General features: G+C 38.8%; 1 protein-coding gene across 8 annotated transcripts in view; it reads left to right on the forward strand.

The window, feature by feature from the left end:
- The window catches only part of OGDHL (oxoglutarate dehydrogenase L), a 56885-nt gene that overhangs the window by 21273 nt on the left and 8395 nt on the right, over positions 1-27217 (forward strand). For 7 of the 8 annotated variants that reach the window (XM_027460381.3, XM_027460377.3, XM_027460378.3 and 4 more), the window contains 12 exons: positions 2719-2865; positions 3470-3560; positions 4430-4609; positions 4984-5112; positions 5509-5688; positions 5949-6101; positions 6681-6783; positions 7519-7647; positions 10175-10325; positions 12698-12825; positions 22663-22841; positions 25964-26035. In XM_027460381.3, the coding sequence (XP_027316182.1) occupies positions 2719-2865; positions 3470-3560; positions 4430-4609; positions 4984-5112; positions 5509-5688; positions 5949-6101; positions 6681-6783; positions 7519-7647; positions 10175-10325; positions 12698-12825; positions 22663-22841; positions 25964-26035 (1642 nt within the window). Of the gene's footprint in view, positions 1-2718; positions 2866-3469; positions 3561-4429; positions 4610-4983; positions 5113-5508; positions 5689-5948; positions 6102-6680; positions 6784-7518; positions 7648-9666; positions 9806-10174; positions 10326-12697; positions 12826-22662; positions 22842-25963; positions 26036-27217 lie in introns of those variants that run through there. The other variant, XM_072040079.1, reaches the window with a different exon arrangement.

Below are 27217 nucleotides of genomic sequence, written 5' to 3' on the forward strand. Positions count from 1 at the left end.
AGTTAACCTGGCTACGATGACAAGGCAAAGCGTGTACTGTGAGGTATGTCAAGATCTGTGTAATGACTTCATGTTCTGTTTTCTTAAAAGGAAGTCTGTGTAGTTTAACGCTTGCACAGGCTTTAGTAGTGAATCTGGCAATGTTTTCATTAACTTTTGGAGAAAACCGTGAAAAAATTGTTTCAGCAAACTAGTTGAAACATCTTACTCCTATGTGTTAAAGATTCATAAACTGTTTCAGAAAACAGAACAACTTTGGATACAGATCTTCTGACAGTTGGTATGTACTGTACATCTTTCTGGTAGCATGTCATCAAAAGAAGTTGTCCTAACTGTCAGCTCAAGGAGGATTTGTAGATGGGTGAAACGTTGACATGAGCTTTGTTTGACTCACTGGGATGCTAACAGTCTCTTTAGAAAACGGTGCCAAGATGGGACTGGATTTGAGAGAGACAGTGTTATTTCAAGTTATGTTTTTGCCCTTTGCCTTTTGAGGTACACCAAAATGTGCTCTACTGTTGCATGACCTGGCAGAAAGAATTTTGTTCTCTGCAATATCTGAAAGTATGTTTGGAAACAGCTCATTGATTGCTCTTGTTGTGGCTATCTGTATAGGAATACTGTATCACCAGAGATTGAATTACCCTTTCTTCCCTTGAATAAGACTCTCTTCTCAGGCATGAGATTTATTACAGTTCTTACATTTTGAAACAGTTTGCATATATGATAAACATGAGAGTTAGCAATATTTGAAGGCTTGTTTATTGATTAAGCTTCTCTGTTCAAGTACTTTAAAATGAAGTACCCACTGGAGGTCTTGGAAGATATTTTGTCAGGTATTTTGTTTGCCAGTATCGTAACAAGATTGTTTGGCTAAAAGTTAAGTTTAAACAGAAGTAAAAAAATAAAAAAAATCACTTAACAGCAAAGTGAATATTGCACTTGAGTAAGTTTGTTTAACAAGCCTTCAATATGAACCATCTCCATTTATCTTGAGACAGTAGCAAAAATGCCTATTCCTGCCTGTCCAAGCTGTGGAAAAATCTTCGGTTTCTAGTAGCATGAAGGAGCCAAATGTTCTTCTGATAAATTAATTGTCTGCTGAAAATGGAAGAAAAAAGTTTAAATAAGTTTCCATTCGTCTATCTCTAGCCTGCTTGTTTTGTCTGAAAATGATCAAGAAAACTGGTTTTGTGAACAGCTGGTTGTAAAGCCTAATTTTGCTCAAGAATCTGTTCTTAAAAATGTTACTTCGAAGTACTACATGCTTAGGTACTTGAAACTGTGTTTTACTATAAGATTTCTCATCCTTTGCGGTGTTTACAAACAGTTTATTGAACAAAGGGTCTTCCTGCCATAAAACACTGAATATTTTGAGTTTCTGTGTGTGTGCATCAGTCAACATGTCAAAGAGAGATGACGACTCTGTAGTCTGGTCTGAGCATCTTCTTACACCTGTGCAGGGTCAAGTCTTTCCAGATTCCTCCTTCTGTCAGCAGCTGTCTTTCATCAGACTGGCTCCTTGCTGGGTACTGAATACATGCAGCGACAGCAGAGCTGCCTGCCCTTGTGAACTCACACTGGCATATGTGGGGGACTTATGAAATATTGTAATTCTACACACACAGTGACAGCCTGCCTCAAATGATGAACTTTCTACTTGTGCAGTGCTGGCTTAACTAGCAGCTAAAGGAGAAGGAAAATGGTCTGTCCAATCACCACTTTGGTTTGCCCTGTAGGGCCTGCTGTTCACATAGGACCCTGCTTTCAGTTTATATGAACTGGCATAACCTCACTGACTTCTGAGGTATTATGGCAGCATATTTTAGCCGAGGATCTGGCTTGCTGCTCAGATGCCTGAATTGTAAAGGTATTCATGGGTTAGCTAAGGAGAGTCTTTTCATTTCATTTCTTTTACAATTTCATTCTGAAGAGGTAAATGTCATCATTCTAAGTGAGGAGTAAGCCAAATACTAATGGATTATGGCAGTGTTATAAGCCCAACATTGCAAAGATGATGTAACTAATACAGTTATTTTCATGAAGATGTATTCTGTTTGCATTTTGTATCTCCAGGCTTTACAACATATGACCCTTTCAGCATTTGTTAAAAGGTACATTTTAACCACTTGCATTGCCTCTGGCCCAAATGCATTAAAGAATGAAAAAGCAGAGAATTGTCAGAGATGGACATCTATCCCCAGCTGCAGCTGAGGCAGAGATTCCACTGTCTTTGTTCTTGGCATGTTACCAGCCGGTGCCTCACATAGTCTGTGGAGCTCTGTCATTGAAATAGGCATGCTTTCTGCTCCTGTTTTCTTCAAGTATTTGTTACTTCCAGCAAATACCAATTCTCGTGGCTTTTTCAATCCATAGAGGAGACTTCTTTGCTGGGGAGGTTTATACATTGAAAGGAGCAGGGTTTAACTTGGGAAGTGAATTTTGTCTGAGGTGGAGACTCTTCTTCTCATCTGAATTGTTTCAAAGTTGTGGTAAATATTTCTCAGATGGAGGAGGAAGACTTAATTCTGTCTAGGGTCTTCTCCATCCCCAGCACGTGACTTCCCACCGGAGGGCTATAAATGTGTATTCACAGATGTTTTAAAACACGGTAATGTAATTTTATTTGATAAAAGATTTTGACAATACTTTTGACGACAATTTTGCCACATTTTCTTAATGCAAACACTTTCTTCTTTTTTTTTTTTTTTAATAAAGATTTGAAGATTTCCTTGCTCGCAAGTGGTCTTCTGAGAAGAGATTTGGTTTGGAAGGATGTGAAGTAATGATTCCTGCACTTAAGACCATCATTGATAAATCCAGTGAAATGGGAATTGAATATGTTATAATGGGGATGCCTCATAGGTAATGTCAGTGGAAGCCCCTCAGTGAATGGACTTGTGTTTTAAGACAGGCTTAACCTGTAGAATCTTATTAACAAAGGTGATACTAGAGAAGCTGGAGAAGCAAGAGATAGTTATAGTGGTTAATGGGAACACAGAACTGTAACAATATGTCAGTGGGAAGCTACAGGCTTCACAGGTGAATGCTAAATGTAACTATGTACTTTCAAGATGAAAATAAGTGTAGCAGGAGCTGCAATAGTTACCCCATTGAGTCTAGAACTGAGAAAGCTAGGCAAGATAATCTCTCTTACTTCTGCAGTCTGTCTTAATTATTAATGTTATCATGTTAAAATTGCATGTTAAAATTTATCTTTGTAAAATTGCTACAAAATTAATTGTTTATACCTGGATAAGTAGGTGTTATGCGCTGTCAGTGGGAATGTGTTGGAGGAACTTTGCAATGGGATGGAGAAGGGTAGAATGAAGGATTTGAAGTTCAAAAGGTTAAAGTGAATTTCTGAATTGCAAATTTCTGATGGAGGTGGTGGCTGTTTTTAAAAAAATTATACTGTTAATTCTGTTATTACCATTTTTGAGACATACTTGTGTTTGGATTTTTTTAGAGGTAGGCTGAATGTATTGGCTAATGTCATCCGAAAAGAGCTGGAGCAGATCTTCTGTCAGTTTGATCCCAAACTTGAAGCAGCTGATGAGGTAAGATGTTTCTTCAATACATCTACATAGAGTGATCAATATTCAAGGTAGTTTTTAGTCATTTTAGGTCATAGTTATTATCATAATAGTGTTACCAGCTGCTGAAATGCATTGTCTTTTTCTCTAGTTTGAGAAACACGATCTGAAATTAACAAATTTAAAGACTATACTGTACCTGTAACATGCAGAAGATATCTTAGTTATAAAGCCTAAAGAATGATTGTAAATAGGTCAGTTCCACATCATATAACAGTGTTTGTAATCTTTAGGCATCTTTCTTTGTTTTATAAATGGGAAATGAGTATCAATTCTGTAAGAATTTGTGGCTTCATGCTGGCAACTAGCTAAGCTCTTTCACACCAGTCTCTCATACCACCTTCTTAACAAAACAGGGGAAGAAAATATGATGAAACAAAAGCTCGTTGGTTGAGATAAGGACACTCACCAGTTACCATCACGGGTAAAGCAGACTCAGCATCGGGAGATTAATGTAACTTATTGCCAGCTAACAGACTAGAGCACTGAGAACTAAAAGCACAATAAAAACACATTTCCCCCTTTCTTCCCTCTTTCACTTCCTCCTCCCAGGTGGCTCAGGGGAACATGAAAAGGGGGTGCTGGTCAGTCCGTAACACTTCATCTCTGTTGCTCTGTCCTGGTCACTCTCTTCTTCTGCTCCTGCCCAAACTGATTCTACTTGGGCTTATGGCAGTCTGGAGTTCCTCAAGAACTGCTCCAATATGGCTCCGTACCATGCGATGCAGTCAGTTTGTGAAATCCATTTAACAGAATGAAGCAGAATTTTTAGGCAGTTAGATATAGTTTGTATGAATAACATTCCTGAGTTGTGACTACATCTTGCGTGTTAGGGATCTGGGGATGTAAAATATCATCTGGGAATGTACCATGAGAGGATCAACAGAGCAACAAACAAGAAAATCACTCTGTCCCTGATGGCTAACCCTTCGCACTTGGAAGCAGTTGATCCTGTTGTGCAGGGGAAGACAAAAGCTGAACAGTTTTATCGAGGGGATACGGCAGGGAAAAAGGTAAGGATTTAATGTTGCAGTAAGTCTTACTGGTACATTTTAAAGTACTTTTAATAAAAATAATTTACCAGTAATTTTGTGTTGCAGTCTTCCATTTCTGCTTCACAGAAGGGATATAGCACCCATTGAACTAGATAAAGCTTTTAGCATGTTACCTCAAGGTTAACTTCAGGAAGCAGGCTTAAAACTTACCTCATTTGGGAACCCAATAAAGGCAACAGAATGCTGACAAGTCTATATGGTTTATTATAAAAATACAGTTCTATTTTACGAGCATTACAGAAACGTGGAGTAGAGAAATCCTGCTGAGAAGCTTAAATTGCAGTTTTGCTTTTAAATATGTGTGTGTTTGTGTGTATTATCTTCCCTCTTAGGTTATGTCCATTTTATTACATGGGGATGCTGCCTTTGCAGGACAAGGTGTGGTTTATGAGACATTTCATCTTAGTGACCTTCCATCCTATACTACAAATGGCACTATTCATGTCGTTGTCAACAACCAGGTAATAAGCAGAGCATTTCCCAATCAATTTGTGTGCTGAGTAGTTGCTAGTGTATTTTTTATTCCTTTTTATTAGCTTCATGCAATGTCCCCTCTTTTCATTACAATGGCAAGGATGTTCCTGAAACAATTGTAGTATGTAGTAACTCTGACTTGACAATATTTTACCAGCAACATTTATTTCATTCAGTTTGTAACAATTAACTGGATTAGGTTTGTTTTGTTTAGTTTTAGAGGGAGCAAAGGAAAAAAAATAATCCTATAGGTAGCCAAAATGAAAAGCCTAAGACTACTGTTGTGTAAAATGACTGTCAAGTGAAAAACATCAAGCATTCAAAGCAAAGTATAGGGAGATGCCCACGTCATCATTTTAATGGAATTTTCTGGAATATTTTAGATTGGCTTCACCACAGACCCCCGTATGGCACGCTCCTCTCCATATCCTACTGATGTTGCTCGTGTAGTCAATGCTCCTATTTTTCATGTGAATGCTGATGACCCTGAAGCAGTGATGTACGTGTGCAGTGTAGCTGCAGAGTGGCGGAACACATTCAATAAAGATGTGGTAGTTGACTTAGTAAGTCTTGGGTTTCTTAACTTTTCATTCTGTGCATTTATGTATCATTCTTTTAATTTTAATGTGTCTTAGAAGACCCAATCAAGAAACATAGTTTGATTTCAATGACCTTTAGTTTCTTAATTAAAAAAAAATACACAACCCCACAAGAACCCATAAATGTTTTTATACCATAAGGCTAAATCTCTGTAAAACCATGTAAAATGAACTTTTTAAATTTCATCTTTCTTTACCAACAGAAACAATCTTTCCATTTGTAGGTTTGTTACCGTAGGAGAGGGCACAATGAAATGGATGAACCGATGTTCACCCAGCCTTTGATGTACAAGCAGATTCATAAGCAAGTGCCAGTGCTGAAGAAGTATGCTGACAAACTGATTGCAGATGGGACTGTAACACTGCAAGAGTTTGAGGTACAGTATGTCAGCAGACTTAAAGGGAACTTACTAAGCTGTCAGTAGGAAGACACAACTGCAACTGCTTAAAAGCCTTCCTCCCCTTACTGTGATTGAGTCTTCACCCTTTGACACTTTCTGTTTCAATTTGGTTTTCATGTAAAATACAAAGCTTTAAAGCTTATTTCCATGGAGGTATTACTTTAGCAATTTTCTTAATTCTTGCTATATGATGTAATTAGGAACAAATCTCACATAAATGTACATAAGTGTTGCTTTAACAAAGGGACGGAAAGTGCTATGAAATACATAGAGTAGAAAAAATTTGACTAGATTCTGACATTTGTAGAAGGTGATTATGTGTGAATGAATCTTGTTTCAGCAGTGAGATGGTATTTGAATGCTCACGGATACGACTGTAGCTTCATGTTGATCACCTTATAGAAATGGCAATTCTGTCTAGCAATAAAGTAAAAGCAGTTTAAGCTTTTTATTCCCTTGCAAAAATTTATCTGCCGTGCCTCAGAGATAACTGAGCAGTAGGTATCGTTTGTCAGATAAAAGGGTGTTTTGAAAACAAAGCGTCTTGTTCCACAGGAAGAAATTGCAAAGTACGATCGAATATGTGAAGAAGCATACACTAGATCTAAGGATAATAAGATTCTTCACATTAAGCACTGGCTTGATTCACCTTGGCCTGGTAAGAGCTGTCCTTTCCTATATCCTAGTGTTAATATCACTGTGCTTTTATTTTGAGTCCTAAGTCTAGTACTCTTAAATGTACATCAGTGAATGTTTCTTTCGAATAAAGTTGTGTGACTTTCAGTTTTTCTGTGTTAACAGAAAATAAAGCTTTCTGCCAGAACAATTTGCAAGAGGAGCCTTTCTAAAAAAAAAAAAAAAAAAAGTGGAAAACAAGGTGTGACTCTGAGAAACCTGGTCTAGTGTAGTGAAGGGGTCCCTGCCCATGGCAGGGGGGTTAGAACCAGATAATTTTTAAGGTTCCTTCCAACACCAACCATTCTATCAATCTATTCTACGATTCTGTGAGAAAACCCTCTCTTCAGTTTACTAAAGAGGGTGTTTTGTTTTTTTTTTTTACAATATTTTCTTTGTTCCTTTGGGAAGAGGGAGGAGTATGTCTCATGCTCCCTTCTTGGAGGGATTGAAGTGCCAGATGCCTTTTATTGCCTGTCTCTGCCCACACAGTTGGACTTGATTTGCAGGGAGTGAAAGTAGGAACAAAACAGATCATGGTGTGCCTGTAAGATCAAGTACTCTTGTCATGCAGAAAGTGATTGTCTTTTGAAAGGTGAAGAACAGATTTAGGCTGCTGCTTAGAATGTCTATTAAGAGTTGTGTATTTTTAAATAAATTGTATATAGCATAGAAATCTCTTAATTGTTCCCTGAACTTGCTAGTTTTCTACTTCCAGGATTCTTTAACGTGGATGGAGAACCCAAGAGCATGTCCTGTCCTCCAACTGGCATTTCAGAAGACCTGCTGACTCACATTGGCAATGTAGCTAGTTCAGTGCCAGTCAAAGACTTCAAGATACATTCAGGTCAGCTGGAGTCTTTGTTTCTCCTAGTGGCTGCATTTCTTGCTCAGGTTTTGTATTTCTGCAAATGAGTTGCTGTTGGGCCTTTTACCAAAGAGGAAAATGCCTGTGACTCGTCTTTTATTTTACTTCTTCTACCCTAGGGGCAAGGAGAATGTGACAGTTAAGGTTCTACTCTGTTATCAATGTAATATCCTTTCAGTGTCACACCACTTCTGTTCCCTACCATATTAAAACAGATTTTTCTCTGAGGGAGGCAAAACTCATTGTAATGTTAAGTTAATAGTCCTTTAATTCATCAAATGCTCATGGAAAGTGCTGCCTCTGCACAGCACGTTTTAGGACTAACTGGGAAATGAGGTATCCGTCTCAGAAAGCACTGTTAAGGTTTTTACAAATGCTGAAACTACTGTTAATTTGGGATTCACTCAAGATGCTTTTCTTGTAGTTAGACAAGTTTCTGCTCAGAAATAGAGCTTGGTCTTTTCAAACCTGGCAACACTGCTGTTATGCTATGAGCCTGATCTTAGTACAGCTGAATGAACTTTGTGTGGCCAAATTCAGCCGAAGTTTTCCTTTCAACTTAGCAGGTAATGTTGATGATAGCACAAATACAGCTTTTTCTCAGAAAGTCTTAGCTCTTGGGGTGAAGAAATCTAGTTCTGAATTTAGCATCTAATTGCAGTAAAAAGCTAAATGTACTTGTCTCACTTAGGGATTGCTTGGCATTATCTCAGGCTTCTGAGTTAATTCTTTTAATCCCTGGTCAGGTTGAAGTCTAGCAGCTCTACAGGGAACAAAGATGTGTTCATTTCATGGGGAAGTGTGGAGCCACTTTGGGGATCTTTTTTTCCGTTGGGGATCTTCTTTTCTTTTGTTGCCTTGTAGGGAATGTATGTAGGATCAAGAGAGAGAACTTTTTTTTTGTGGATAAAATTTCTAGATAATCTTTCATCTCCAGAATCATCCATTGAGGAATAAAGTGTGTTTGCCGTAGATGTTCCGTGAGTTTGTGTTCCTTTGGCACAACTAAGCACTGCTACCAGCAGTGAGAGTAAGGCATTCCTAGTTATCAATAGCAAACGCATTGAGCGCATACAACTAACAGGTGTACTTAAACTCTTCTACGTGTTTGTGCACTTTGGTGATACTGATAAATTTTAAATTATAGTTAGTCAATGAAATTTAGTATTAAGCATTCTAATTAAAAATTAAGTCAGCCTCTATTAACTTGATTAAATCCTTGACTCTAAGTAATATTTGCCAGTATATGAGATAGATTCATCTTAGCATAAAGCATTCCTCTTGGATAAATAGTTCTCAAACTTTGGTCTGCTAGATTCTTTTATGCAGTTTAAAAGGCCATGAGAGAGAAAATTTGGGGATAATTAGAATTGGAAGAGGATGAAGTACCTTTGAAGTACTTTGGCCTTCTACTAAGAACAAAACAGTTTAGTATCTCCTTGTCTTTCAAAAAAAAAACAGCAACAAAACAAAAAAACAAATTGGAAGACAGTTTTGTTTTATCAACTGCTTAGTATATTATAAAGAAGAGGTGGTTTTCAAGATTTTATTGTCTAAAGTGAGATGATTTCTAAGAGAATAGTTGTACATGGAGAGGAAGCAGGGTGATTTTTGTAAAGATGAGGAAAGTAACAAAGAGAAGAATGGGAAAATAACAAATAGAACAGCTTGCCAGAAGCATAAATGCAGATGTGAAAATAAGGTGGTGTCAAGTGACACTGAATTCAGTAAGCTTACATAACTTCAGAGCTGGAAGCACCTGGATGCAACTTCAAAATTTTTTTCTGTTCCCTTTGAAAGTCACAGTGTTGCAACTTGTGTTTTGGCTCACCAAAGTATGTCTTCACTGTAAAAAAAAATAAAAAATAAAAAATAAAATAAGTAAAACAAAACAACAACCATTGCTTACCAACTGAAAATCCATTGGCAGCTGGTACAATTTCCTATTTGCCTGATATTCATCATATTGATTAACTCTGCCTGTTTCTCTCTTTGTAGTATCTCCAGAATCCAGTAAGACAAATGCCAAGAGAAAATGAGTGAGAAAGAGAGAAGAACCCAATAGATGACATTTTCAGTCTTTTACAAAAGAGTACTTGGTGCTAGAAATGTGAAAATAAATATTTAGGAAGAAGTATTTGACCATGAGTCATTTTAATTGTCCTCAGTAGTTTCTGATAGCCATATGTTATTTTCTTCTGCTAAAACAAGGTATGAACAACATACAACCCTTTGCCTAGGAAACAAGTTATTTTACTTTGCTAGCAGTTCAGGCCTAGAAGAACTACTATGATAAACGAATTGAATTTGTATTTAACTTGGCTGCAGTTATTCTGCATTTGATGAAGACAGTAGATCAGCAACTAAGACTTAAAGCATCAATCTAAGCTTGATTGGTTTTCCTGTTCTAGCTTATTGTAGCCAGTGGGGAGAATGGTGAATGTAATATGAATATCAAATTTATTTAAAGTAGGACCATTGATTTCTTATCTTTATTCTAATGTAGGACTCTCTCGGATTTTGAGAGCTCGCTTGGAAATGACCAAGAACAGGGTTGTTGACTGGGCTTTAGCAGAATACATGGCTTTTGGCTCTTTTCTGAAAGAAGGGATCCATGTCCGGCTAAGTGGACAGGATGTGGAGAGGGGTACTTTTAGGTGAGTACTGAGATAACTCTTAAAATCTGTCCCAAACATAAAGGAACACATTTGCAATTCTTAAGGAACATGTTCTTTTAAGGGAAGGGGAAAGCTGATACTGTTCAGCATCAATCTTAATGTCGTTGTTTCCTTCAGTTGATCTCCTGTGTCTGTAAACAGAGCATTTTAAAGAATAGTAGTTAAGGTAGAACAGAAGTACTTAAATATTTTCTTCCTTACATGGCTGAAAAGTAGAAATTATGGAAATTATTTTTTCTGCTTTCCAAAAAAAAAAAATCAGCCACATTCAACCTAATTGCTGAGAAGTATGAGCAAGGTATTTGCTGCTGCAGATTCTGAAGTGTTTAAATACCACTGCAGTGGTGGCTGCTTGGAGCTCTGAGCAAATCCTCTGAGCAAATATCTTGCCAGTTGGCAAGGCTTTTCTAAGTGAAACAAGATCCTTTGTACTGAAACTCTTAAAGACTGTGGAGCATGAATGAATGCTGAATCTGATCAGTTGGTAAAATATATACAGTTCTGCTGCCTTACCTGACTCTCCATGGAGTAAAATCTTAATGATGTATTTAATTGAACCCTTTGATGCGAAGCCCATTGCTGGGGGTGAATGAACGAGCAGCTGCACCATGCTTCGTTGTGAATGCGTGCAGAAAAGAGATCAATCTTGGTGCCTGTCTTGTGTGGTGCAGTGCTCTGTGGTGCGACTCTTCTGTGCTGAGCTTCATTTGGTATCAAATCCTTTGGGCTTTCTTCTTTTTTTGTCTCATTCTAATGGTAATTTAACAAAATTCTTCAGACAAGACCTCAAAACAAAACTGAAAATCAGGAGATTCTCCCCTCCCAACCTCCGATTCCTCATCCTCCTTGATTTCAGTACCAGGGTCTTGTAAAGTTGTGAGCACCTCCTGGGAGAGGAACACATGTTCATTGTTCAGCAAGCTAACTGCCTGAGTCAGGTGAGTGCTTAGTCAGGTCTAACATAAACCTATAGATTTGTTTTAGGAATACTGATCCTTTCTATTCTCAGCTCTCTGACTGGTGCAAGAGGATTTTCCTGAGCCTACTGTCCAGACTTTCTCAATGTTTTAAAATGAAAATAGTTGTACTCACAACAATATAGAGAAAACAAAAAACAAATAAGACAAATAAAAAGCTATTCAGACTGGCAAAAGTTAGCTGAGGATTACCGTGCCATCTGGATTTTTATTATTCAGTCTTTAAAAACAGAGTAAAAAAATGCTCACATAACAAGAAAAACTTGATTTTATAGTAGTATGATGTCAGTAAAACTGACAATTTTTTAACAGCAAAATCTGAGTTTCATGTCTGTATATTTCTGGCTGTCCATCTATGCTCATCGTAATCACCTTTTCCTGAGGAAACACAAAACTGAATGTTCAAGAAGTGTTATTGCCTGACTAGGCCTTTCATCTTTGTCTGAATGACGAAACCAAAATGAGTGTTGAAAGTTACTTCTGCTTTAACAGCTGTTTGTGTGTGTGTTTGTTTTCCTCTTTCTGCCTCTCTCCTTGTGTTGGTCTTCAAAGATTCTGTCTTTTCCTGGTTGTATTTTGTTGACTTCTAAATAGATTTCAGAGGTTTTCTGCTAGCATTTGTTACAGCGAAGGGAAATACAAAAGAATTCAGTCTTCAGTGCTGGCAGCTATACAACACACAGTAGTTGTTACTAGTGTAATAACTGTCCTTCTGTTAGTGGTTGTAAAGCTGGACATATTGGTGTGATTCACTCAGTTAGTCTGCTCAGAGAGTTAATGGATTACAGTAATTACTTCAGTCATCTTTGTTTTCATAGTGTTCCTTGGTGCCCCATTCTAATGCTGATTAATGCTGTTCCAGAGAACTGTAAATGGTGTGAATGGAAATAGTAGGAAAGAGGATGCAACTGCATCACGTTTTGGTGCACAGATTAGATTAGATTTTTGGCATAAAAAGCAAACAATTGTCTTAAGGAAAAAAATAATAGAATTTGCCAGGAAGGCAGAGTGGAACATTTTGATAACAATTTTTCCTTCTGCTTTATGGCTTTTAGTAGTCTAATATGTTTTATAATACCCACCTGACCCACCCAACCGCCCACCCTGTTCTACTAGTAATGATGAATTTTCAGTTTCCTTGAGTGCTTGAGAACCAGCCTGGATAGTCAGTGAAAGTCCTTAATGGTGCAGCAATTCTATTTAGACAATAATATTGCTATATTTCAACCAAACTAGAGCATTGTGTAAACCACAGATAGTTCTGTTGCTTGCATAATTTCTAGAATTCATTTTTGAAGGTTTATCTTTGAAAGTAGCAATGTTAAAGCCTAAAGGTTTCTTAGCTAACAGATCTGTTTTAACAACTCTTTGCAGCCATCGCCATCACGTGCTTCATGATCAAGAAGTTGACAAGAGAACGTGTGTTCCCATGAATCACCTCTGGGAGCAGCAGGCCCCCTATACTGTGTGCAACAGCTCCCTTTCCGAATATGGTGTCTTAGGTATGTTTCGGGGTAATTATTTGAGATTTACTAAAGTTTTAATGGATCTCAAACAAACGTAGGAATTGATGACTGCTAATTAAGAGGATTTTTTTCAGATTTTGCTTTAATGAGCTTAAGCCTCCTGGCCTACAAAGTTTTGCTTTGTTACTTGAGTTTGCCGAACTTCAAAACAAATAAATGTCTCCTTCTGCTGGCATTTAAAAATGAAAACACTCTGCTTTTGTTATAATTCAATATTACTGCATTTGTAACAGTTTACAAAGAGCCAGGATGTACAGAACATATATCCTGTATCATGAGGCAGGAGTTAAAGAACAGGGGCCTAAAATCCAGTCAAAATGCCTAAACTGATTTCCCCACCTGCTCTGCCACCTGAAAGCAGTAATTCTTCCAAGAGATTCAATGAATTTACCCTGTTCTTTATAAATTTTGCCCTTTGTTGCCTTATCTTGAAGGGCTTTTAAAAATTGTTGTAGTATAAACTTTAAGCCAAACTTTTTTTCCCTATAGCGTGCTATGATTGATCTCTTGATTTTAACATTTTAGCATAAATTAAAAATTAGATGGGAAAAAAATCAACTTCTTTTTTTCTAAAGTTTTGAATGTGTTGCCTCTCGTATGAAGAATATGAATTTGCAGTTTTCAATGTGCTTTTAGTGCAAAACTTTCCACACTTTCCTAATGGTACATACGCCTATTTACGTAGGCTGCTTAGAACCTGTCTGTTCTTCAAAGCATGTAAACTGGGAGACTTAAGTAGCTTCTGTTAGAAAAGGTATAGAATATGCTAGCATTGGTCTCATTAGTATTCAAGAAGGAATTATATAGTAATGACAGAAGGTAAGTTAAGTATAAGAGAAACACAGCTCAATGAGGACGAGCGTGTTGGAAGAAAGCTTTGAAAGAGTTATATCTGAGACTAGTATCAAAGCTCTCAAGTCTTGGCATCTCTTAAACAAGCATTTTCATGGGCTACAGTTGTTAGATTAAGATGAAAGTAACCATCTGTTGTGGTTGATTTTAGCAATACTGGAACATTCACTTAATGCATTAACAAAAGGGGAGGAACTGTCAACAGGTGACTTCGTAACAGATAGAGAAATCTATCCTAGCTTTATCTGAACTACTACTCTGACTGCTGTATTGAGAAAACAAATCCTTGTTACATGTAGCATTGATCATAGTGGATTACATTTTTGCTACTGGCAGACATTTAACTTCACAGTGAATGGATAACTTCACTCTGACATGATGAGGGTGGCAAGAGGGATGTTGAGCACAGAACAAAGGCATCTAATAATTTATCAAAAGTGTTATTGATTCTATGGATAATTAATGAAATACTATTTCATATCCAATTAATAACTTATAAAAAAAAGGAAAAGATGAAACATCGTAATAGATAAAGATGGTAATTTATAACTAGTTGCCTCAAGTTTCCATAAATATTTGATCACATGGTCATTATTACTTATGCTACGTATTGCCTATTGCTAATAATATTAAAAATTAAAATGGTATAAAACAGCATAGTTGGAGCATGGGCTGACAAATTGAGATTTTTAGATGTTTTTCTTAGCTCTTTGGCAGAATTGGTGTGAGCAGAACTTTGTAAGCTAATACATGACATTTACATGTAAACTCTGAATAGGAGAGCGCAAGAGAGAATGTGTATAAATATAAGAAAAGGTATTTGGCATAGATAGAAAGCAAGAATTTAACTTCAGAGAATCATTTTTTGTTGCTGTTCCAACAAAAATTGTTCCAGTTTCCTACTGTTTCTCACAGTTTTGGTCAGAGGTTTCTTAATCTGAGTGTATTTATAGTGTTGCTACAAATTTTATGGGCAAATGGATCATAAGTTTCTGGTTTTGTTTTCTTATATTCAAATAATTTATCCACATGTGAAAGTGACAAAGTGACGTGTTTCTGAATGTCGTTGAATCTGATATAGTTCCAGAAATTACATCTCAATTGATCAGTCTAGGAAGTCTAGTGTTGATATGGAGTGAAGGCTAATTCTTATTGCAACAATTCTGTTTTTTAAAAAGTAACCAACTGAGCTCCTTTTGCTTTTTCCCGTTTGCTTTTTTTTTAAATTTCATTTCATCCTACTCACTTCTACCTCCCTCAGCAGCCGAATGAGAAAGTTGATGTAATGTCTTTCACTGAATGCAAGCAATGGGGCAAAATATAGGTTTGTTTGTACACTGAAAACAAGAGTACCATTTCTGTGCAATTCTGCTTCAGCAGACATGATGAAAGATTCTTAAAAGTTAACAATACTGATTTTTAGGTTTTACAGACTTTAAATCCTTCTTGTCTGAGACATTTTCTGACAATAAAGGACATTATGTTGGTATAAATAGTTGATGGGTGGCGATTATTTTACTGAAAATGCCATATTTCTATGCTGAAATGAATTTAGAATTAAGCTTCTGCTCCCTTGTTAACTTTTGCATATCAGCCTTGTCAGGTATGTTTACTTGTGTATTGTATCCATACACGTGCCTTCTAGTTAAGCACCATAGAGAAGCTATTGGAATTGTTACCTGTTTGGCTGGTAACATCATCATTTTAGTGTCTGGAAGAATGAGTGAATGTTTGCAATTCAAGGAGTCAATTCTTCAGGAGTTCGTAAAATGGGGAGAAAAAACACAGATTTGATTTTAGTTACCTGTTAGTTCTGCTGCATAAGCCTGTTATGCAGAAAGAGTGCAATCAGTGTCCTAAAGTATTTGGGGGAAGGATAAAAAAAAAAAAAAAAGCTATTAAGAATTTGATTTACAACTGTGTAAACATGCAGCACCTTGGAATTAATATGGGAATTCCTTCACCTTTTGTGAATTAGAGCTAAGTAAAAATGGATTGAGCAGACCAGCATGATAAAACTACAGATTATTTCCTTAGCAGGTGAGTAAGCCAAGGGTTGGCACCTGTTCAAAGCTGTTAGCTTTGCACAAAATTGTTGTTGAGCTGGTTAGGAACTCCTGGGATGTAACCACTCCATTAAAAATGATTCTCTGACATGATTGATTTGGCATAGAAAACAAAGGCAGTCTTGTTACCTTATAGCTCAAACAATCGCTTATGTCTTGTATACCAGAAGCAATGAAGTGTTTGCAATGGGACATTAAGTCAGGGTATTTAGCAGCCTCTAATAATCTTATCAGACATCTTACGTCTCCTATTTTTAGCTATATCTAGATTATTAAAATTCACTTCTGTATCCCCTCATCTAGCTATAAGTTTTCACTTTCATTGAAACTGAATGTCTGGAAGTATGAAGTCGTGAAGAACTTTGTCTGCATTTATTTGCTAATCCGCATAGAAGAGAAAAGCAGAACTAACTTACAGGCTCTCCACACTGCCTCTTCAGCATTTTTAAATACTCAAAAGGATCTCCTGTCTTTCTTTACTACCCTCAGAATGACTTGTGTAGTACTGATCCTCCAACCAGGAGGAGCAATTCTCTCTCAGCTTCAAAGCTGCCTTTAAGAGGTCTTGAGCTGTAGCATCCCCTATCGGGAATTTCCAGAGAGTGTTCAAGCACAATAGACTTGGAGCTAGTGTAAAGCTCAGCAAAGTCTTTAAGAGACTTAGACTACAGCTTTTTCAAGGGGGAAGGTCATGGTTAAAACAGAAGACAAAGGGAAAAGGACAGGTGTTCATTTAAACTTTTTTTTTTTTTTGCAATGCACTCCTAGGATGAAATATATAGTGTTACTGCTCATTCAGAACAACACATTTTTAAGGTTAGGAGTACAAAATATTCTTAACTGTCAGAAATGGTGTTGTGGAATAGGACAGACTAGTAACCAAGGACCAGGTTTTCAGTGGCATCTACATGGAGCTCTAAGGCTTTTTAAGTTTTTCTGTTCTACAGGATCAGCTGCCACTCCTGGGCTATGTTTGTTTTGTTTTTTTTTGAAAAGATATGCATCCCTCTGTTAGGCTCTGAGCTTAGATTTTCCATTAAACATAGCACATATTTGTCTTTGTAACTTTCCTCATTCTGTTGTTACATCCCTGCACTGACAAGCCCTCTGTGGCTATTAGTTAACATTCATGCCTTGAATCCTTTTGAAATCGCACTGAATTAAGCTGTAGCCTTACTTATGTCAGTTGGAAAAACTACAGTTCTTATGACAATGATGCAAAATGCTGTGGGGGAAAACCACAGCATCATATGCTGTGTAAGCTGCCACTTTGCTTGAAAGCATCCCTTTCTCTGCCAGAGTGATGGGAAAAACAGTAAGGGAGCACAGCAGGAACTGGACTAACAGACGCATGCCTTTCTGCTATGGCTGCCATCTAGGGACCTTAATGAACTTCAGCAATTAAAACATTAGTTTTGCAACCTTAGTCAAGTGCTGTGTATTTTTGTTTGGTAGGCTTCCAAACAGAGGGAGAGACACAAAACTGCTGTGTGGATACTGGTCCCCTGTGCCATGGTGTGTTCTGAGCCCTGAGAGGCTGCTTGCGAGTTCAGGAGCTGCTTTGGGGCTCTCGAGCACTTTCTGGGTGGTACAGATGCTTCACCTTTCCTTCTTTGAAACCTACGCCCTGCAGCCTGCTTGACTTAGCACTCAGTTTTGTTACAGCTTAAACCTGTTCTCTCAGTGTCTAGCTGTATAAGAATTAATGCTTTAAAATGACAAAGTTTGCATGGGGTTATGAAGAAATGTTGTTCAGTTCTGGTCTCTGCGGACATAAGCAATACAAGTTTGTAATGTCTTCTGCAGTTTTTTAACCCTTTACTCTTGTCTGAAGGTAAGCTCTCTCGGGGGTCCTGGATAGCAAGCTGCTCCCCTATAGTCACATCTCATCTCTAGAACTGTGGAATCTTTGTAGCGCAGGTCAGCTTCCCTGACCTGGATGCACCTGGTGCCCCAACAAATCCCTTTCAGGAAAAGCACTTCACCCTGTCCTCCTGGCATCTGTTTAGACAGCTTTCTACCTATATATGTGTATATATGAATATATATATAATATAAATATATTTAGCACTATTTAGCTCTTTAAATACTTTTTTCCACGTGCAGCTAGAAGCAGTAATTGTCAACAGACTTCTTAGCAATTGCTATAATTCCTGGTAGAACATCTTTAATGTCTTTAACATCTTTAAGACTCTTACTGTCATTTTCGTGGTGGAAAATGAGTTCTGATATACCACAGACACACGTTCCATGAAATAGTAGTCCTTGTAGTAGTAATTTCAAAATATTAATCAGAATGTGTAGGTAACATTTGAATATACTTTCTCAAGTATATGGATGTCAGAAAGCTTGCAAAAGGTATTGGTGTTGGGATCACATAATAAGTTTTAATACAACTTCACCTGTGACAGCGTCACCTTGTGGAGGTTACTAGCACAAAACAACAAAACAGGTAGTGAGAAATGGTGCTCTTTTTTCTATGTGAAATTTTAGGGATGGTTTCAGTATATGAAACAAAATCGTGTGTGCTCTGACCAAGTTCTAAATGCACATTTAGCTACATACTCTTCAGGAAGCACCGTGTGATTACTGAAAGCTCAAAGTGGTCAAGACCTCAGGTTTTTCTTCTCTAAAAGCTAGATTACCCCATCCTTACAGAGAGCAGCATATGCACAAATAAGCCTTGAACATATTGCATATTTTCTCAACCATGTCACCCAATCAGATGAAATGGTCTCTTAATGCTTGTGTAAAATTAGAATGGGATTCAAGCCTACCTAGGGAAATCTATTTCTCAGATACCTTTGGGAACATGCATTGAAGAGTTGTGTAGGTTTTTCCCCTGTTTGCATTATGCTAAAATCAATAGTCACAGAAATAAGGAGGACAGAGATTTAAAATATGTTGTGAAAGAAAGGCACAAGCAGTTAGGCCAAAGGAGTGGTCAGCAAAAAACATCCTCTTTGGTAATGCACTGGCATAGCCAGACTGTCTTTAAGTCGCTAACTTATTGATCTCCTTTTGCCCTCACAACCTGCCTATTTCCTTTTTGTGAGAACATGAGCATCTGCTGGAGTCATGGATGGTTTGTTTAGAGTTCAGCAAGTGACTGAAGCCAAGTGACTCAAAGATTTCTTGCCATGGAGATGGTAAACAAAAAGCTGGGTTGGAACCACTGAGGAGTATGCTATGAAGACACTATAAAAATATAATAATAGCTAAAGCTGTTATCTCCACAAATAGACAGTTTCACTTGGAGCTTGTCTTGCCTGTTCTCTCATGCAGTTAATTTGTCCTGTAGTTGTCTACCTACAAGAAGGGCCAGAAGGTCGACCCGGGAAACTGTAGGCCTGTTAGTTTGACCTCAGTTCTGGGGAAGCTCATGGAGCAGATTATCTTGAGAGTCATCACGCAGCACTTGCAGGGCAAGCAGGCGATCAGGCCCAGTCAGCATGGGTTTATGAAAGGCAGGTCCTGCTTGACGAACCTGATCTCCTTCTATGACAAAGTGACACGCTGGGTGGATGAGGGAAAGGCTGTGGATGTGGTCTACCTTGACTTCAGTAAGGTTTTTGACACCATTTCCCACAGCATTCTCCTCAAGAAACTGGCTGCTCTTGGCTTGGACTGGCGCACGCTTCATTGGGTTAGAAACTGGCTGGATAGCCGGGCCCAAAGAGTCGTGGTGAATGGAGTCAAATCCAGTTGGAGGCCGGTCACTAGTGGCGTTCCCCAGGGCTCAGTGCTGGGGCCGGTCCTCTTTAATATCTTCATCAATGATCTGGACGAGGGCATTGAGTGCACCCTCAGTAAATTTGCAGATGACACCAAGTTAGGTGCGTGTGTCGATCTGCTCAAGGGCAGGAAGGCTCTGCAGGAGGATCTGGATAGGCTGCACCAATGGGCTGAGGTCAACTGCATGAAGTTCAACAAGGCCAAGTGCTGGGTCCTCCACCTGGGGTGCAATAACCCCAAGCAGAGCTACAGGCTGGGAGATGAGTGGTTGGAGAGCTGCCAGGCAGAGAAGGACCTGGGAGTGATGGTGGATAGTTGGCTGAATACAAGCCAGCAGTGTGCCCAGGTGGCCAAGAAGGCCAACGGCATCCTGGCTTGTATAAGAAGCAGTGTGGCCAGCAGGGCTAGGGAGGTGATCGTCCTCCTGTACTCGGCTCTGGTGAGGCCGCACCTCGAGTACTGTGTTCAGTTTTGGGCCCCTCACTGCAAGAAGGGCGTGGAGGTGCTCGAGCGAGTCCAGAGAAGGGCAACGAGCCTGGTGAGGGGTCTGGAGAACAAGTCCTACGAGGAGTGGCTGAGGGAGCTGGGCTTGTTCAGCCTGGAAAAGAGGAGGCTCAAGGGTGACCTTATCACTTTCTGTGGGTACCTTAAAGGAGGCTGTAGCGAGGTGGGGGTTGGTCTGTTCTCCCACATGCCTGGTGACAGGACAAGGGGGAATGGGCTGAAGTTGCACCAGGGGAAGGTTTAGTTTGGATGTTAGGAAGAACTTCTTTACCGAGAGGGTTGTTAGACATTGGAATGGGCTGCCCAGGGAAGTGGTGGAGTCACCATCCCTGGAGGTCTTTAAAAGACGTTTAGATGTAGAGTTTAGGGATATGGTTTAGTGGGGACTGTTAGTGTTAGGTCAGAGGTTGGACTTGATGATCTTGGAGGTCTCTTCCTACCTAGGTGATTCTGTGATCTTCTAAACTTCCAGGAAAGTTTGTATACTGCCGTTGGCAGAAGATTCTGTTTCTGGGACAGAAGGAAGAAATCCTGTAGTCCCAGTTTGGCTGTAGCCATTGAGTTAAGCTAGAGCAATTTCAGTCTCATGCATAGATGACCAGTGTCCATGTAAAGTGTTGGAGGGATATTCTTGTAGTTCTTGTTAAGAGAGGGACTTGCTTAGTGTGTGCCTGGCTTGTACTAGTTTTGCTGTGGGTTTTCCCTGTGGAACTGGACAAGCTAGTTTTAAGTTTCTGTAATGATATATTCATTGGTTAGTCCTTAACTCTTTTTTTCCAGCTTGTCAGTAAATCTCTCAGGGAAGGAACTACTTGTATGTGTTTGTGGCATCCAGCACAGGAACGCCTTAATCTTAATTTAGAGCTCTGAGTATCTCTGTGATAGCATAAAGTTGAACAACATTATAAAGGGCAAAGAAGGTCTGAATAGGCTTGACTTGATCCTGAAATATTCTTCACAACTTAATCAGTTAGCTTGCACTGATAATCTTAAAATAACTCATATTCTGCACATGCCACAAATTTTCTACCTTTTTTCCCCCTATTCCTGGTATGCTGGGCCATCATACAAGTATTTTTATTATTACTATTATTGTGTATTGTTTTCTGTTACTGCTTATTGTTCTGGTTTTATAGTTTTGTTTGAAGTTGTTCCTGTATTCACTGAAGATAAGCCTAGGTATAAATCACAAATTGTATGAGGCAGGCTAGCTCTCACTTGCTGGTGACTGAAGCAGTTTTCTGTGTGTGGAGAATATTGAGATGCCATACTCATCTCTTCCAAGCAGTTTGAGTTTTTCAAATACAGATTTAGGCATTCAGCATGAGACATGGTGTAGAAAAATACCCTAAATTTAAGTGTGGTCATTAATGTGAGACAGGTACATTGCACATAGCTAGGTTTCCTTATTCTGCCTGACACGAGATCCTACATGTTAAAGCCTCACAGCAGAGGCCATCTAGCACCTACAAACACCCTTGTAGGTTTTTAGTAGTTTTTTTGCCTTAGAAGAGCCACTAGGAATCAATGACCTAGCTTATACTGCAGTAGCAAGTTTTTTTTTTCCTTTCTCTTCCAGTCATCTCCCCAGTCCCTGTCATAGAGCTGGGGCTTTATCACACTGTTGCAGGGCTTTCAATGAGAGAAGCAATTCAGTTCTGACTTAATTTCTTACTTTGAGAGAGATTCATGGAGCCTTCAGTTATGTTCGAGTCTTGACAAGATTTAAGAGCAGACAGCAAACTGCCTGGCTTGCTCTGTGCAGAACACCTGTGCTGTTGTCAGCAGGGCTGCTGTTGTATGGTTGTCCTGCTGTGTTAACTTGACGTAGCTGAGTAAGGAGGGGTGCAGGGCTTTTCTGTTCTGTGTGGAATTGTTTGAATTCATAGTCCAAACAGCACAAGGTTAAGGAATTTCTGCACTTGCCTGTCACTGTAAACCACCTGGAAAGGGGCATAGATGTGTGATAAGGAATGGAGAGAGAGGAGCGTGTCTTTGTTTTCATTAGCTGAAGTATGATGTCCTCTCCATGAAGAGCACTTTTGGTCTTCTCTCTGCCACAGAGGCAGAGACCTAAAGGATTCATAACCTTGCCGAAGGCTTACTGTGCGGTGTGTCTCCACGCAGCTCTTAGTTCAAGCTCTTTTAAAGATCTGAAGGCTGTAATCCTGCATAAGGACTCAAAATTGATGTCACCAATAATTTTGTTCCTGCGTGAGTTGGGGGGCGGAAATTTGATGGTGGTGTGCTGGGCTGTGCAAGTCAGAAAATGAACAATTAGGTTGTTGAACTAGTCCTAGACCATAAGTGGATTTCTACAAGAGAAGATGGTGTCTACCTCAAAGACCTCTTGGGAAAACTTCACACAAAATTCTGAGCTGGAGGAAGTGTTTTAATTGTTCATTTAATAATCCTGTGATATTTACGTGTTTGAGGAAATTTCTGAAGGATTGGAGTCAATATTGCAAAAAGGTTATTTGCTAATCTTTCTGTTGAAAATGTTACTACAGAAAACTGCTTGATTTATAACAGGGCTAAAAAAGTCCAGCTCATGCTCTCATTTTGGTTTTCTTTTAATTTAATTTTATATGAGAAATTAACAGCATTCTCAGCAAGTCTGTTTCTTTTTTAATTCTCCTACTTCTCTTCTTCTTAGGTTTTGAACTTGGCTTTGCTATGGCGAGTCCCAACGCCCTGGTGTGCTGGGAGGCGCAGTTCGGTGACTTCCACAACACAGCACAGTGTATCATAGACCAGTTCATCAGCTCTGGCCAGGCTAAGTGGGTTCGTCACAATGGGATTGTTCTGCTCTTGCCACATGGCATGGAAGGAATGGTAAGGGCTGCTGACTGCGGTGGTTCCACACCAAGGGCTGTCTAAACTCCACCACACTGCACTCTCGCTCCCTCTCCTCGAAGGGGTGGGGAGAGAAATATAGTGGGGGAAAAAAAAGCTCATGGGTTGAGATAAGGATAATATAATTAAAGGAAAAAGAGAATAAATAACCTTAACCCTAACCCTAGTGCTACAAAAATTAATGTGAACAGATTGATCAGTGAGAACAAAAGAAAAATATTTTTGAGTGCTTAGCTTTGTGTTCTGTTTAGTGGTATGCACCTCTTTTTCCTTGCTATGTGACAAACTTAATGTGTTACTGGCTAGTAGCATGTGAGTGCAAGAAAAAAAATCACAATAACAAAGAAAGCCACATAACACACTGCCTTCTTTCCCTAGAAAGCTGGATTCTTAGTGTACAATAAAAAGGAAAACATGCAGTGCTCAGTTTTATTTTAAACTAAGCATGTTTGTGTAAACTGCACTAAATTCACTTGTAATGAAATGATACAAAACTTTAAAACTTCTAAAATCATTGGCATTAGGTGACTGGTATTTCCATATCATGTTCACGAAGTTCCTACCAGCAGTAGAATTGTTCTTCAAATATTTTAAATTATTTTTAAAGGTTATATTTGCATCATGTCAGGCTAGGTTAATTTTCTGCTTTTCAAATACATTGACATTCATGAATTGATGCATGCATGTTTCTCATTTTCTATTAAGAAAAGCATGGTGTGAGCCACAGCAGCAATCTCTATCAGTAAAAATGCTCCAATCCTTTTGCTACAAACTGCGTCATTTCCATTCTCACAAACAATTCAGTTTATTTCCATTCAATTACAATCCTGTCCTGATATGCTGGGGTGCATTCATATCTTATGAATGGCTTTCCATTCCCATTTGTGTGTATAGAATGAAAGGTCTGATGCAGTTCACAAGAGTTTTGATAAATTAATATATTTTTTTCAAGCGAATCAGGAGGGACAGCCTGAATGTGCCCTCAGCAGGAAGTGTGGTCCTCTGCAGGGAAGCACTCAGCTGAGGGGAGTTGCTTCTCTGCTACTTACAATACATTAATCTTTCTTTTCTCATAACCACTTGGCAGCTAAGATTTGCCCAGCTCTTCTGAAACACACTGATTTTGCTGCTAGTGTCAGGTGTTTGGGGAGTATTTAAGAATCCCGCCAGGCTGCTGAAATCCGTTATCTTCCTGGAGGAGTTTTCCATTACAGGAGTGCTATTCTCTCTAACTACAGTGGTGGGGACAGAATGATTTGGGGAAGGGTTCGTAATGGGATATGGATCCCTTCACCTCTAGGTCATGCATTCACAGGCAAGTTGGCTGTGATTGAAAGACTCTGCTGCCGAATGGCTCCGTGGGGACTCATCTGCAAGTAGCTAATGGATTCAGTATAGGTCTCACTGGAGAAGTGGTCACAATAGAAATAAACCCTACCCCATCCTACGCAGCAGCCCCTGGCAGTCTGACTGGCATTGTCAGTAGAGAAACCCAAGATGGATGGGAACACTGAGGCTCTGGATCGAGGTTGTTGCTGGGGCAACGTGTGTGCGCATGTTAGGGAAGCCTCGTGTGTCTCTCCTGTAATTGTTTTTTAGGGACATCTCTGCTTGCAGCCTAGTCAATTCAGTGTGCTCGCAGAGCAGCGTGTTTGTACACATGTAGTTTGTACTCAGTGTAGTGTTAAATTTACTGCAAATAGATGTGTACAGTAGCGGTACTGCAATATTGGGCTGTTTCTGTGCACCATAGTTTTGCGTGGCTTTGCTGCTGCTTCTTCTCAAGCACTTACACGTTTCTAGCCAGAATATTTGGCATCTCAAAAGTGGAGACAGATTTCAAGAGAATACTTGTGCAAGGCACAATTTGTGGCTGTTTCTGTTTCTCATTCATTGCCAGTGAAGAAACTTTTTTTTTTCCTTTGGGCTCCCTTAGTGCATGGCGTACAGTGAATCCTGCACTTGAAAGCAGAAACAATCATGTGTTGAATCAAAGTAAACTACTAGCTGTCAAAATAATGAGTGATTTTGGAGACCGTACATTAAGGTTTCAACACAGAAAGTTATGATGACAGACAGAGACATATAAAGAAAAAAGCTCTTTGTAAATATCATTAGCTTAGGAGCCATGGAGAGATTTGAGAGGTGTAGTAGTTCATGTCTTAAGGTTAAAATACCTTGAGCCTGTCTCCAAAATGAAAGTCCTTCCTAACAGTAACTGTCACTTGAACAAGCAAGGGCCGCCAGCATTAGCAATAAATAAAAAAGCACACTGTGTCTGACTCCTCACAGCTTTCCCTCATTCATTACAAATGAGGATGTGAGAAGGAAGACAACATTGTGTTACGCTTCTTATTCCTGATATTGTCTGTGACCAGCAGGCATGTTTTGCTAGTATAAAAAGGATCTAACAATATCTGTGCATTAAAAGAAATCACCTTGGGTACTACTGGTGAGAAAGCAGATGTAAGTGTTCAGTTCTTTGGCAGAATGCAAAATGCCTCTTGAGGCAATAATCATAGGCTAATTCGGCAGATAATGTTTACTTGCATTTTGATCCATTTTAGCTGTAGGCTATTTTGTCCCATACTGGTCAATGAGTGATGGTAAGAGAGAGATCCTGAGCCTGCATTTTTTGCTAACATTACAAAAATAGTCAGCAGTTAACATTGTGTTGACTTCTTTTTAGCATACAAGTGTGGTTTGCCCCCAAAGTACGAGACACTGCGGTATGCTAAAACACACAGTGTTTCTCCTCCTGACATTCTTCCTGCACCTTTTTGCCCTGCATTAACAAGGTCATTTTTTTTTTTTGTCCAGATGGACCTATTACCCTTTTTCAGGTAAAAGTGTTGGAAATTCATGTGAAACCTAACCTTCCGCTATGAAAACAGTTTGTGGAAGACAATTCCAGTCCTGTGGTATGTCCTCTCATCTCTTCTCACTGCTGCAAGCTCTGATGTCTTTGGCTGGGGAGCAGGTGTGCAGTCCGGTGCAGAGTTGCGAGGGTGAAAGGAAGTACTTATGCTGCGAGTGGCCTAGACTGATATCTAACTGCTGATTTGGCTTTTTAATGTTGTTTTAAATTATATGATTACCAGGGTCCAGAGCATTCATCAGCCAGGCCTGAGAGGTTTCTGCAGATGAGCAATGACGATTCTGATGCTTATCCGGTAAGTAGATTTGTCAAAGGGCCCTATCCTTTTTCTGCTCTTTGCTTCTCAGAGATTTATTTTGACCTGGGTTGTGTTGGCTTCATCATCTGAGAAATCATTTTATTGCCATGAGTACTCAGTTATTTGCCACAGAAGAATAAAATTTGAGTTACTTTTTTTTTTTGGTCAGAATCATGTTTTTTTGGCTAGGTGTAGTGCGATAAAATTCAGCTTCAAGAGTTGGTGTAACATTAAGTTGATCCCAGTAAAAATAATGGAACTGTGCAGTCTAGGCTGTTTCATTTCAAAGCTGAGATCATATACAATTAATCTCTGTCTGCATGATCTCTTTATGGCTGTTCCTCAGGGCCAGTGATTCTGCCTGTATGTATTGCTGTGCATACTGCAAATAGGTTTCTCTAGCAAATTTCTAGTGGATGCCATGTGAAACTACTCCTGGATTTTTGCAGTAGTCCCAGATTATACTGCTGGGAGCATGAAAGTAAAGGCAATTTCTAAACTTGATTTAGTTAAGACCTTTAGAGTTTGATAATTCACTTCTACAGAAAAAGTACTTATCTCTACAGGATATGGGGCATCCTCTTCCCCACTGCAGATTCCTAAGAAGCGCTGTTATACATCAATTGAAAATGCCATCCATGTGTGTGTATATATATATACATATATATATATAATATATAATAAATATATATATATATAATAAATATATATAAATATATATATATAAATAAATAAATAAAATAGAAAATGGATGCATTTCAGTTTTGGCCCTGATTCTGTTAACTTGGTGGTAGTGATAGTTACAGATCAATGTTCTTCCTCATCTAAAAGTGTTTTTTGTCAGTCTACTGGCAGAATAAAGACGTGTTTCACTGACTAATTTCAAGGACTGTTATTTGCATATAATAAGCAAGTTATAAATTTTATCACACGAGCTAAGAGTTCAAGACGTGAACCTGGATGTCACTGTGTTAGATGCTGCACCAGTCTGTGCTGAGATTATACCTGCATATATGCTCGCTTATATCCCTATGTGCATTCATATATGTTTATAACAAAACTGTAGTTATAAAATACATAAGCGTAGAATGTTAAAACTCTGTATTAAGATAATATAAGAGGGCAGGACACTAAAAAAAAAAAAAAAAAAAAAAAAGAATTGTTTTAAGAATCTTTCAA

This window comes from Anas platyrhynchos, chromosome 6 (genome assembly GCF_047663525.1).
Source record: "Anas platyrhynchos isolate ZD024472 breed Pekin duck chromosome 6, IASCAAS_PekinDuck_T2T, whole genome shotgun sequence".
In the NCBI taxonomy this organism is placed as follows: Eukaryota; Metazoa; Chordata; class Aves; order Anseriformes; family Anatidae; genus Anas; species Anas platyrhynchos.